The 14,015-nt window shown below is 43.0% G+C and overlaps 3 protein-coding genes across 3 annotated transcripts; 1 reads left to right on the top strand and 2 right to left on the bottom strand.

The window, feature by feature from the left end:
• Window positions 1-258: 258 nt before the first annotated feature.
• Window positions 259-7,602, bottom strand: ndufs8a (NADH:ubiquinone oxidoreductase core subunit S8a). Its single transcript, XM_020497191.2, has 7 exons — window positions 7,519-7,602; window positions 5,958-6,002; window positions 5,524-5,589; window positions 5,132-5,221; window positions 4,633-4,805; window positions 1,681-1,809; window positions 259-1,420 (listed from the first exon to the last, which is right to left on the bottom strand). The coding sequence occupies exons 2-7, from the start codon at window positions 5,998-6,000 to the stop codon at window positions 1,289-1,291; spliced, it is 633 nt and encodes a 210-aa protein (XP_020352780.1). The 5' UTR covers window positions 6,001-6,002; window positions 7,519-7,602; the 3' UTR covers window positions 259-1,288.
• A 1,404-nt stretch (window positions 7,603-9,006) lies between these two features.
• si:dkey-9i23.8 (uncharacterized) lies at window positions 9,007-11,904 on the top strand. The gene is made up of 5 exons (XM_031837784.1): window positions 9,007-9,105; window positions 9,313-9,451; window positions 9,763-9,927; window positions 10,247-10,328; window positions 10,417-11,904. The coding sequence occupies exons 3-5, from the start codon at window positions 9,779-9,781 to the stop codon at window positions 10,627-10,629; spliced, it is 444 nt and encodes a 147-aa protein (XP_031693644.1). The 5' UTR covers window positions 9,007-9,105; window positions 9,313-9,451; window positions 9,763-9,778; the 3' UTR covers window positions 10,630-11,904.
• On the bottom strand, window positions 10,674-12,017 carry tmem187 (transmembrane protein 187). Its single transcript, XM_020497190.2, has one exon. It carries the CDS (start codon window positions 11,905-11,907, stop codon window positions 11,158-11,160), a length of 750 nt encoding a protein of 249 aa, XP_020352779.1. The 5' UTR covers window positions 11,908-12,017; the 3' UTR covers window positions 10,674-11,157.
• Between the last annotated feature and the right edge of the window lie 1,998 nt (window positions 12,018-14,015).

The following is a 14,015-nucleotide window of genomic DNA, read 5'->3' as shown; positions in this document are numbered from 1 at the left end:
GACTCCAAATCCAGACCTCCATGGGTTGATTAAATTTGATTCCCATTGATAATTTGTGATTTTGTTGTCAGCACATTCAACTATGTAAAGAAAAAAAGTATTTAATAAGAATATTTCATTCATTCAGATGTAGGATGTGTTATTTTAGTGTTCCCTTTATTTTTTTGAGCAGTGTATATTTAAAATACAAAAACAAAAAAAACACAGGAAATCACATTTGGACTGCATTGGGACTTTAAAAGACAACACTGCACGCCATTTGAAAACTTCGGACAGAACAATATTTATTCTTCATAATTTGAAGTCCACAGGTATTTAACCTTTGTACAATTCTCATGACAACAAACCCCCATTTAACTTTGTTTGCAGCAGGCTAATATATCTACTAGTTTGAGGATATTATAATTAAGCCTGAGTATCATGTACCAACTGGTTGTGTAATGCTTTCTGACCAAATGATAACACTCTGCCCTTAAAAACAGTAGGACTGCATCCCAAATGGCACCCTATTCCTTAAATAGCGCATTACTTTTGACCAGAATCTTATGGGCCCTGGTCAAAAGTAGTGCACTATATAGCAGGTAAGATGCCATTTGGGACAAAGTAGGTAGTTGTCCCTAACCACTAACACATGGTTAGATTTTTTTCCTTGCCCCTAATGGTTAAGGTTACTTAAATCTGATCCTAGGTCTGTGGTTAGGGGCAATATCTTCCCTCGAATCAGATAAACAGTACTGTTGAAGAAACACATAAGGGGTGTGTTCAGTAGGGCACAGCACTGTGGAACATTCAGATTGAAATATGGTACGTAGAACAAACATGCCTCTCTGACAAGTAGAATAAAGAATCATGTCAATTCTATTCATGTCATTTCTTTCTGCAAATTTCCACAACGTATCCCTATTGAATGTATGTGGGCGGGCTGCCGGTACAGGAGACTGAGGGTGCTTCTCTCTGTGGGTGAACTGAGCTTATAAATACAGTGGTCCACACAGACCTCGTTCTGGAGAGCTGTTTATTTGTCCCATTCAATATTTATGCAGTATAGATATATGCAATATAGATAAAACAGTGCTGTCTGGATCTCTGGAAACACATCTGGGTGTGAACCATTGATCTGGATCAACTGTACAGTATGAATGGACGTGTGTCTGTGTCAAAGAGGCTGACGAATATCTATACAATGTGTGTGCCAGTCTGTCATACCGTATCTGTGTGCGTTTCATGGTTATCAACAGAGTATGGTCAGTCAGTCGGTGTGTGGGTGTGTATCTGCGCACCAGTCAGTCTATCGATAGAGGTAATCAGCTTGTATGTTGGCAGCAATCTCAGCCTCCCACTTGTCTCCGTTATTGAGCAGTTTCTCTTTGTTGTAGAGCAGCTCCTCATGAGTCTCTGTGGAAAACTCAAAGTTGGGGCCCTAAGGGAGAGAGAGGTGAAAGAGGGTGGAAGAAGCATGAGAGTGGAGACACCAAACCAAATAGTTTTACAGGTCCTTTACGCCAACTTCAGTCACAGGGATCTGAACAGCCAGACATCTACAGAGGAAGAGGGGTTGGTAGAGGGGTTTTGTGCCAAATGGCACCCTATTTCCTTTTGGTCAAATGTAACGCACAAAGTAGGGAATAGGGTGCCATTTGGGACACCGGCCACAGTAGAGAGGTAGAAGGTCCAGCTCACCTCCACGATGGCGTCAACAGGACAGGCCTCCTGGCAGAAGCCACAGTAAATACACTTGGTCATGTCGATGTCGTAGCGCGTTGTCCTCCTGCTGCCGTCCGATCGGGGCTCTGCCTCGATGGTGATGGCCTATGTAATGGGGGGTGGGTAAATCACGTTTAGGGCAGTGAGCCTGAAGGTATTGTGGTATAGCAGACATAGGAAACGGTAAACGGTGCACTTCTTTTGACCAGGGCCTATAGGGTGCACCAATTTTGGACGCAGCCATGGAGGTATTTCCGTTGCAAAGTGCAGGTGTTTTGATGCCCTGGGAGGGTTAGGGATATGCAGATGTGAATAGTACAGGAGTGTAAACACTACAGGGGCCAGTTGCTCCAGTTGGGCCGTAACTATGTCAGATGTAAAATGCGCTCAACGCCGGACCCAAAAAAACTATACCCGTTGCACCACCTGGGAGCATACCCGTTGCATCACCTGGGAGCAAGCCTTCTATTTGTGGTCTAGCAGGGAGCAGGCGGCGTAGGGTGTTCAAATCAGACTGTCTTCACAATACCGATAGAATTAACAGTCATCCATTTTCAAAAGCATGTGAATCTCGCGTTCGTATTTCACAACCTGCGCTGACTTTTGGAGTTGCCTATGCACGAGACATTAGCAAAATAATACTGTAGATTTGGGCAACATTATAGCATGCTAAAATGTTTCTGATCAGTGAATAGATGATCAGAAACTAAATTAATGAATAAATGAGCTGCCACCTCCACTTATTTTCCCAGCCAGAGACCAAATATACAGACGGAGATTCGTTGAAACAGAATCACATCGGACAAGTCATCGGCTTTTGGTCAGGAGTAAACAGCAAAATCATCAACTTGTTATACGCTACATAACATGCTATCATGGTAAATAACAGATGAGTCATCTAGACTAGAGGTCGACCGATTAATCGGAATGGCCGATTAATTAGGGACGATTTCAAGTTTTCATAACAATCGGAAATTGGTATTTTTGGGCGCCGATAAAAAAAAAAAAACTTTATTTAACTAGGCAGGTCAGTTAAGAACACATTCTTATTTTCAATGACGGCCTAGGAACGGTGGGTTAACTGCCTCGTTCAGGGGCAGGACTACAGATTTTCACCTTGTCAGCTCGGGGGATCCAATCTTCCAACATTAGTTAACTAGTCCAACGCAATAACGACCTGCCTCTCTCTCGTTGCACTCCACAAGGAGACTGCCGGTTACACGAATGCAGTAAGCCAAGGTAAGTTGCTAGCTAGCATTAAACGTATCTTATAAAAAACAATCATAAATCACTAGTTGATGATAATACTAGATAATACTAGATATTATCTAGCGTGTCCTGCGTTCCAATCAGTTGTGTTGTGATAAGGTAGGGGTGGTATACAGAAGATAGCCCTATCTGGTAAAAGACCAAGTCCATATTATGGCAAGAACAGCTTAAATAAATAGAGAAATGACAGTCCATCATTAATTTAAGTCCTGAAAGTCAGTCAATATGGAAAAGTTCAAGTACGTTTAAAGTTTCTTCAAGTGCAGTCACAAAATTGCTGAAAAGAAACCACTACTAAAGGACACCAATAATAAGAAGAGACTTGCTTGGACCAAGAAACACAAGCAATGGACATTAGATTGGTGGAAATCTGTCCTTTGGTCTAATCAGTCCAAATTTTCGATTTTTGGTTCCAACCGCCATGTCTTTGTGAGATGCATGGATGATGACCCTATAAGTGGTACCCACTGTGAAGCATGGAGGAGGAGGTGTGAGGGTGCTTTGCTGGTGATACTGATTTATTTAGAATTCAATGCATACTTGACCAGTATGGCTACCACAGCATTCTGCAGCAATACGCCATCCCATCTGGTTTGCCCTTAGTGGGACTATCATTTGTTTTTCCAACAAGACAATGACCCAACACTTCCAGGCTGTGTAAGCAGTATTTGACCAAGGAGAGTGAGAGTGCTGCATCAGATTACCTGGCCTCCACAATCACCCAACCTCAACCCAATTAAGATGTTTTGGGAAGAGTTGGATCGCAGAGTGAAGGAAAAGCAGCCAACAAGTACTCAGTATATGGGGAAACTCCTTCCAGACTGTTGGAAAAGCATTCCAGGTGAAGCTGGTTGAGAGAATGCCAAGTGTGCAAAGCTGTCATAAAGGCAATTGGTGGCTACTTTGAAGAACCTAAAATATATTTAGATATTTCCATCATAAGTTTTTGGTTACTACACGATTCTGACAGTTAGCCTAGTGGTTAGAGCGTTGTGCCAGTAACCGAAAGGTTGTTGGATCAAAACCCCGAGCTGACAAGGTAAAAACCTGTTGTTCTGCCTTTGAACAAGGCAGTTAACCCACTGTTCCCCAGTGGGCCATCATTGTAAAATAAGAATTTGTTCTTAACTGACTTGCCTATTAAATAAAGGTTAAATGTAAAATAAATAAATAATCCATGTGATATACACACACTTTATGGGGGAATGTTGGAGTTGAATATGTTGTCCTCAGGGCACTATTGAAAATGAGACCCTTGTCTCAATGGGCTCCCGATTTAAATAGAAGTTAAAAAAAGATATCATATTAATTCCCACAGTAACTCTTTCTGGATCCATCTAGTTGTGGTTAAGAAAAGGTTCATGCATTGTGGTGGGCTATGCAAAGGGATGGACTGTTCTTTCTATGGAAGTGACATGCCTTGCAAAGTTTAGAACTGCCACGGGGATGGCAACAGCCTAGTAACGGGCGCAGCCTAGCAACCATCATTATGAAGCATTAAATCTCATGCTTACACTGGACTAAGCTACGACAAGTCTTATTTTGGATTGGTGCAAACAGGTGTGAATTCTGATCACAAAGTCTGCCGTAGCTACACCTGGCGTGACCACGTTTTTACACCCAACTGGTGCAACAGGTCACAGGTGTGTTTCTATGTACCTGGGCAGGGCAGATGGCTTCACACAGCTTGCAGGCGATGCAGCGCTCCTCTCCAGAGGGGTACCTGCGCAGGGCATGCTCACCGCGGAAACGGGGCGACAGGGGCCCCTTCTCAAACGGGTAGTTTATGGTGGCCGGCTCTCTGAATAGGTAGCTCATGGTCATGCCCAATCCTGGGGGAGCAAGAAGCAGGAAGTGATATTATACACTGCACTGGCTGCATCCAAAATGGCACCGTACAGATTTAAGGTAAACTCTACTTTGTCAGTATGTAGCCTTTATCACAGTCATTGAAAGGCTGATCCCTGATCTTTTGGTGCCCTCTTGTCAACCCCTATGAAATGTGTCACAGGAGTTTGCAAAATAGCAACAAAATTCAGTGGCTGTGTCTGAAATGACACCCTGCTGGCCCTGGTCAAAAGTAGTGGACTATATAGGGAATACAGCACCGTTTCAGACATGGGGGTTGGTGTCACGAAGAGTCAGGAGTAAAACTGACCTCTGAAGAGCTCTGTCCACAGCAGAGTCTGAGCGGCTCGGTCTGTTATGGACTTCATGTCTGTGGGCAGATCCTGAGCATTCACATACTCTACAGAGAGAGGAAGGGAGAAGGCGAGAGGGAGGGAGAAAGAGATGGAGGTAGAGAGACAAAGACAGGGAGATTAATGTTGAGAGAGTGTCTGAACATTCATACTAATCAAAGGCAAACAAAGTGCAGCTGTGTGGGGATCACAGTGGTCAGGTGTATATGAGAGACACTGGGTGTGCTCGTTTTGAATTCCCAGGTGCCCCAGATGGGTGGGGATTTCCCTTTAGGACTAATGGAATGCCGCCCACCCAGTCATGCAAAACGAACGCACCTTGAGAGCCGGGGTAAGAGATCGTACTTACTGAATCCCTCTCTCTGGGCCGACAGACTGATTGGACGCACCAGATTGTGTCCAGCCGCAAAGGCGCCTGTGGGGGGGGAGGAGTCAAATTATGACCTAAAGGGCAGAGGATGGAATGGAGCTACCGGGGAAGTGTTTTCACCACAAGAGGTCAACAATTAGCAAGTAGACTTCAATGACAGCTAACAGCATTGACTCGTCTTAAATTATTACATTGAGAGCATTTAGCACACACTCTTATCCAGAGCGACCTACAATCAGTATCTTCATAGATAGTTGAGATGTGTTGAGGGTATCTGTATCCACTGTTTACCTCAAATAACTAAGTATTGCCTAAATTTCCTCTTGAACTGTTGATGACCAGAGTGACTTTTCTATCACCAAAGCAGTGCACCACACCATCAATATCCATCCCTCCCTCAGGTGAGGTCTTACCTGGCCGGGACACGGAATATAGTACACGCAACGCCGCAGACATGTCTGGAACACGTCAACAACACAGGAAGAGGTAGAGAAAGAAAAACAGAAACAAGTAATTATTAATCATGTGACACGCAAGTGCAATACAGGGTATGTGCATATAAATTGGCATATAATTTTTATTTTTTAAAGGTCACTGACCTATTGAAACCTGTTGCCAGATCATACATTGCACTCATTCAGAAAACCTGTATTGGTCTTACTTTGTTTGTCATGACATAATGTAAAGATGTGCCTTATGTTATCATCCAAATAACTTGTCTGTTTGTCAACAAACAAACCATAGGTAGATAGCTAACTAAGTTCCATAGCTAAGAGGTTAGTATGTGTTCTTGTTACTAAAATCGTTTGTGTGTGATTATTACCCTTTACTCTTTTATTTAAAAAATGTATTCATAATACAAAAAGCCGCTTACATTGCTACATCAAACATGTCTAACAAAAAACACAGGTATTAACAAGAAAATACTCAAACATACAAAAAATATCAATAAAATAATACAAAAAAGAAAACCATTTTAGTGCAATTGTATTTACTCTGAAATAATATGATAAAGATTCAGGAAGATGTTATTCGTGTTGTTATTCACTAGGGTTAATGTTTTAATAAGATAATTAAATTCAATCAGAAAAATGTGTAATTTTGGTATAGAATTTTGGAATTTGTGTTTGTGTATGAAGTATTTGACAACAATAATAAAAAATAAAAAAATTAACAATCATTTCAGTGGTCTTGTTATCATTGCAATAGTAACATATCTTTCATGTCAAAAACATAGGCAGTGTTCATAATGGTAAATATGTATTTAGCAAGGTTTCCCCAAAATTCTAACACAAATTTACATTCAAAGAACAAGTGAGACAGATTCTCACCTTTTTCACAGAAAACGCAGATATCATCAATAGCCACACATTTGGATATCATAGAATTACATGGATATATCTTATGTAAAATGTTGAAGTGCACGTCCTTAACTTTGTTTGGTATACAGTATTTGTTATTATGACCCTTATGTCAAGCGCTCTGCTGGTCCTTGTGACGACAGAGAGAAGACGTTACTACACTAAAATGAATATCTGTTAACAGCATAGGTTAGTTAGTACGTTAGCTTGCTAGTTGAGGGCATGAGTGTTCTAGCAAGACAAATGTTTTCCCACAAAACAAAAGCCAACCGTCTACCCAGGTGACCCAGGCCCTGTTCAACGCAATTTTTACTGCGTGACATGATATATTGTAGCAAAATGTATTACTACCAAAACGCTTTACGCTATGACAAATGCATGTTGTTAGATAGGTACTAACAAGCATTGGCGAGCCGGCTAGCAACAACCGGTTAGCCATAAAATCCTCAAGGACTTTTCCAATGACTGACGTTATGTAGCTTTAGCTGTAAAAGCAGCGGTCATACAAGTACCAACAGGCAGTAGAAATATCAACAAAGATATTATGTGTTGTAAAATATCTTTAAAACCATTGCAAATAAGTATGTAGTTGATAAAATAACGTAAAACTCACCGACGTGTCGCTATTTGGCCTTCTAAACCAGAACAGCGGACGATTTGAGAAGTGCAATTTGCGTGGGCAGGAAGTGAAAGAACGTTATGACAGAAATGTGGCGTTGGATGTCAAAAAGTTGCCATTTTTGTTGTGGCACAGGTGGTAAGGTCAAAAGTTTGAAAATATGATTTTCTGTCCTAAAATACAGTGCTACGTGAAATTATTAAATGTATTGTTGTTGTTTTGAATTGATTGTGCTTCATTCAGTATTTAGTAGTGATATTTTACACACGCACACACACACACACACACACACAGCTCCAATCCCCGAGCTGACAAGGAACAAATCTGTCGTTCTGCCCCTGAACAGGCAGTTAACCCACTGTTCCTAGGCCGTCATTGAAAATAAGAATTTGTTCTTAACTGACTTGCCTAGTTAAATAAAGGTAAAATAAATAAATAAAAATAAATAAACACACACACACACACACACACTCACACAATGCTTAATAAGGGATTTGCCAGTGGCTAATGAAGCAGGATAGTTTTAATTGGAGATTGTTTTTGATGACGGTCTCACTTTGTGTAATCTTCACTCTCCCATCCATAACTCCCTCTATCTCCTCATGGTTGTGGACTCTAACCAGCCGTCTTAAAAGTAAGTACGGTACTGTATTACAATTACATGAATTATTCTATAATAGCAATGATTTCTCTACACATTGTGAGGCTTTCAAGATTGTATAATTTGACTAACCAACAGTAATTGACTGCATTCATTTATATCTTTATAACTTATAATCACTGTTCTTTCTCTTCTCCATCGCTCAGTGAACGATTGGGCCAACAGCAGCACATCGGTAGTGTTGGAGCGGTCCTGGACAAGGGTTGAGAGGTCAGTGCTGGTGGCAGTTCTGAGCGTGGAGATGGTGCTGGGGGTCATTGGGAACTGTCTGGTACTACTGGTAAAAATCATGGTAGGTAACTCTTATTAACTCTGAGTGTGTGTGTGACTACACACACACTTCTCTCCCTGACATACTGTTAGGAGATCTAACCAAGGACTCGTATATCCTCTTTGTAACCCAGTGTTCTGACTGTAGCTTACTTCTGTGAGTGCGTTATAGTTTACATAAGCCTGCCTGATGGTGGCACTCTTTTACAAAATGTCACAGTACAAACAAGCTCTATCTGCTGATGAAGAGACACTGAGCAATGCCAAAGAGCAGAGCCCATATATATATATATATATATATATATATATATATACATATATAAAAAAAGCTTGAAATAGAATAATCTCTCTCTCCGTCTCTTTCTTAGTGTAGGGGTCGGTTTCCCTGTAGATACTGGGTCCCATTCGTCAGTCTGACCCTCTCCGACCTTGGCTCCTCCCTGCTCATCATCTCTGGCTCCCTATTGGCTATGTTGACTAAGGGTCAGAGGTCACCATGGTGCGAGGTCGTCAGCTTGCTCAAATTCGCCTTCATCACTTCCTCTATTGGAAGCATAGGTGAGACTCTCCTGGGCCTAGGTTGTAGGCGTTTTGAATCCGCATTTCACTTGGAGAAACAATAGTGTTACGGGACTGACTTTGATGACCACGTAATGCGCTAACCAACTTCTCTACACACACAATTTCCATTCTCACTATTCACTTCTAAACACCCACTCCTCTCCTCACACATGCATATTTTACATCCAATTCAACAATCCTCAATCCACTTACATCTAAGGTTTGTCCCAAATGGCACTCTATTGCCTATGTAGTGCACTACTTTAAAAAAAAACGAATTCCTCCACTCTCCACAGCAATTCTCTGCGTACAGCGAGCCAAGGTCGTGGCCTCCACAGGAAGAGGCGCCTCTGTTGTCGTGGCTCTGGCTTGCCTGGCTTCCTGGTTGACAGGGGTGGTGTTTGGGAGCATCCCTGTGGTCTACAACTGGATCAGGTGAGGGAGGGTTGTGGTGTCTTGTAGCTTTTGGGTCATACTAGACATACAGTGAGGAAGACTAGGTCATTGTTAATTTATCTTCTCTTCCATCAATGTACTCTGGTCTATCTTTAGCCCAGTTAGCAATCTAAATGAGGGGTTTTGCACAGAATTAGAATTATTTGGCCAATAATGGGGGCCCAAGGGAAAAAATGGGCTGGTGTCAGGCCCTCAAGGAAAAAAATAGGCAGGTCTGTTAGATTTGTCCAGGCCGAATTTGGTCCGGTCCGTCCCTGCCTCTGAACTCTCTGTCTCTCTCTAACTCTCAGGTACGACCCTTCAGAGATGCTGTGTGCAGTGTTCTGGGAGAGCAGTTACTCTGACATGCTAGTCTATATCCTCTGTGCTTTCTCCATCTGCATCTTCCTCCCCTTCATCCTCATCCTTTTCTGCTCTCTCTTCACCACTGCTGGCTGCAAGAGGAACTGCGACAGGTATGTGTTGTGATTTGTGAGCATTTGGGTGCATTGTAATAGTCTGAAATGGTCACCTCCCCCTCGTCTCGTTTACATCATCTGCATTGATGTGAAATAACTGCACATCAATTTCCTGATGCATGCACACCATTCTTGCTTTACCAAAGTATCTTATTCAAGCTAGAAATGGAGGTTCCATTCACATATACTCAAAAATTACAGATCAGTGCAGATGATGGAAAGGCGATGAATAGAGAAAGCAACCTCACATAGAATGAGAGGCACCCAGATTAGTACCTTCCTCAGTAACGGCTCTCTTTCCCTCTCTCCTTCATAGTGACCCAGATGACCTCTCCTCTGTCACTCCTCTGATTGTGGCCTTCTACCTGTTCTGCTACACTCCCTTCGCTGTGTCTGAGGTGACACAGACACACACTCTCTTCAGATTAATTTTGCCATTCTCCTCCCTGAAGCCAATGGTTATTTTTTACCCTTACTTCCCCACAGTTGATTCTCCTGGGTAGACTGGACCTATCCCCTGCACCTGATTGGCTGAGAACCCTGTCATCAGTGATGTCCTACCTAGACTGCGGGTTGAACCCCATTATCTACTGTGCCAATCAGGACTTCCGGGAGGCGGGACTTGCTCTGTTCTGGACCAGTAGGAAGTTATTATTCTCTGAGCCTGTGCTGACAAGCATGACAAAGTTGGAATTGTAAAGATTGACCACAAAATAAATTATGCCAAGTTGGTGGCTAAAAGATTTCTCATAAAACAGTTTTAATTCCTCCAATTTGAGATATTATGACAATGATTGTTTTGACATATTTACACATTTGTTGGAAATATATGTTGCACTGATGTTGATCTCTTAGGAGATTAGATGTTAACGAACGCGATGTCGTGCATTGGTTAAAATTACAAAGAAAAAACAAATATATATCTTCATCAGTCTTAAATCATTGGCTGACTCAGTTCTTGCTGCCTTTTCCCCTCTGCATTTTATCAAACCAGCCTACCTGTACCTACATTTCTTTTCAATTCTGAATTAGGTGTGATTGACCTACTATCTAGATATATAACTTCAGTGAATGACCTACACAGTTGTCATTTGTCCTTGAAGTGGGTTGTTTCTTCGACACAATTTCTGCTCCCTTAAGTCCATGAAGACAATTGAATGAATTAACACACATTAGTTGCAGACAGACTCAGATCTATTGCCATTGATCATCCATGGACAGACTTATTCAGTCCGTTTTGGTGAAGCGCGTGAGAAAGCAGAAAGTGTAGTGGAACTGCAGAATGTCACACACTTTGGACCAGAAGTGTCCAGTGAGATGTTGGAACGGTCGGTACCGGGCCAGGGTGTGATCCAACAGTTTCAGCAACACGAAACCACTACAGGACAGTACCGCAAGACCCAGGTATCTCCGGGAGTGGCAGTCCCCATGGTTACGGTTTACCCCTACACCTTTGATGACCGCGAATGCCATATGACATCCGAGGGCCACCTCGAACCCTTGGTCGTGCACCAGCGAAAGACCATAGCTGAGAATGGAGCATACCTCGACCGTTAACATGTACCGTGGCCGCCAACCGTGCTCGATAAAATCGCACCACACCAGCACCCACGCGAAGATGGGAAGCGTGAACCACTGGTCCAAAACAGCGGGCGCACGAAGGAGAGTCGCGAGGCGCACCCACTGCACGGGTGCGTAGGCAATGGCCATGAGTGCGAACATGTCTTTGACGTAATCTGCCCTAGTGTCTCTTTTACCGTCCGTCCGTTGAAGTAGCCAGTAAATGCCCATGAAAATGTATCCCAAATTGACCAAGGAGTTGAATGGCATTGCCAGGTAACAGGGTAGGTAGTCAACTGTCTTCTCGGCGTAGTGATCATAGCTCATGTCGACTAAAACGCTGTTGAATAGACCAGAGTTCGCCAAAACGACACAAACACAAAAGGGCACTAAAACGTGTAACAATGCAGACTTCATTATTATATCATATAGTCCAACGCATTCGTACAATAATTGTTTTAGAAAGAATGGAAAATGAAACGTTTTGACAGAGCAAGTTGCGACACAAACTTTTTATGTTGTTTTTCCGGGATTGGAATCACATGATGGCGCCAATGATTTATACACTAGATTACTAATGGGCACTGTTTTGACGACCCCGTGCCTCCATCTTGGCACTCCCCCACGTTTAAGAAAAATATGTAGGAAGTTTTGATATGCGTTTATTAATGTCTACATTTGCTTTTGCCAAGTTTATTCTATTACAGACACCTTCATGTATACTTGAATATATTTGGATCTAAACATAAAAGTAAAACATTTGAAAATATATAAAAACATTGTCTTTAAAGTATCATTTTTGTTGTTGATTGAAGTAGCTATTTACTGTACATATAGGTAGGGGTAAAATGACTAGGCAATAGGATATATATAATAGATAGTAGCAGCAACGTAGGGGGTGAGTGTGAAAGTGTGTGTGTGGCATCAGTATGCATGTGTGTGTTGGGGTGTCAGTGTAGGAGACAACTTCTGCTTGATCTGAAAATGTGGTCTTAGACTCCGTATGGAGGGTGTGACACAATTGCGTAGCCTCCGGAGGCACACAGCGGCCAAATTGAGCTCCCAAATTCTGTAACGGATGGCTCCGTATAGCTCTGCATTGACATGATTGGTTGACGGTAGGTGGGGGCAGGAAATCCTGTATAAACACAAACTCTCTTCCTTCACAACAGCTCTGCACTGCGCTGTGAAGCGCAAGAAGTATGAATGCCCTGACTTCTGCAGAGGCTGTACCACCGTAAATGATGGAGCCTTCCTTTTAGACACCACATGGTATAGAGTTCCTGGATAGCAGGGACCTCGGCCCCAGTGATGTACTGGGCCGTACGCACTACACTCTGTAGTGCCTTGCATTGGATGCCAAGCAGTTGCCATACCAAGTGTTGATACAGCCAGTCAAGATGCTCTCGATGGTGCAGCTGTATAACTTTTTTAGGATCTGAGGGCCCATGCCAAATATTTTCAGCTTCCTAGTTTCCGCTGGCTGACCCTCCACCACAGAAAGCACTGAGCTAGACTGAAACACCTGCATTTTGGAGCTGCCTTACTCAAGAAAGCAAGAAAGAGACCATGTTTGTATACAGCTTTATTATTGACAGTTTTGATATCCATTCATCAAGATCCATTACACCGCATGGCATAACAAGCTGCTTAATACTGATATAGAAATATACTTTCTTACTTCAAACATGCATTCCAGATGAAATCCTGCGATGGGTCATGTCCGGTTGCCCGAGTACCTACCCGCTCGACCCCATCTCCAGACCTTCTCTGGAAACCTTCTTCCATTCCTCACTTCCCTCATCAACAAATCCCTGACCACTGACTTCAAGATGGCCAGAGTCGCTCCCCTCCTCAAGAAACCAACACTCAACCACTCTGACGTCAAAAACTATAGGCTGGTATCCCTTCTTTCTTTTATCAAAACACTTGAGCATGCTGTCTATGACCAACTCTCTTATCTCTCTCAGAATGATTTTCTTGACCCTAACCAGTCAGGCTTCAAGATGGGTCACTCACCTGAGATCGTTCTCCTCTGCATCATGGAGGCTCTCCAAACTGCCAAAGCTGACTATTTCTCCTCTGTTCTCATCCTCTTAAGATTTATCTGCTGCCTTGACACGGTGAATCATTGGACCCTCCTCTCCTGCTCTCACTACTGGTGTCCCCCAGGGCTCGGTTCTAGGCCCTCTCCTTTTCTCTCTGTACACCAAGTCACTCGGCTCCGTCATATCCTCACATGGTGTTGACCTATCATTGCTATGTGGACGACTCTCAATTACTTTTCTTTACCCCCTTCTGACACCCAGGTGCTGACACGCATCTCTGCATGCCTGGGGGACATCTCAGCTTAGATGTCGGCCCACTACCTCAAGCTCAACCTCAACAAGACGGAGCAGCTCTTCCTCCCAGGGAAGGCCTGCCCGCTCCAAGACTTCTCCATCATGACAACTCCACTGTGTCCCCCTCCCAGAGTGCAAAGAACCTTGGCTTGATCCTGGACAGCACTCTGTCGTTCTCTGCAA

Source organism: Oncorhynchus kisutch, linkage group LG12 (genome assembly GCF_002021735.2).
Source record: "Oncorhynchus kisutch isolate 150728-3 linkage group LG12, Okis_V2, whole genome shotgun sequence".
In the NCBI taxonomy this organism is placed as follows: Eukaryota; Metazoa; Chordata; class Actinopteri; order Salmoniformes; family Salmonidae; genus Oncorhynchus; species Oncorhynchus kisutch.
This window is presented reverse-complemented; position numbering and strand designations above follow the sequence as displayed.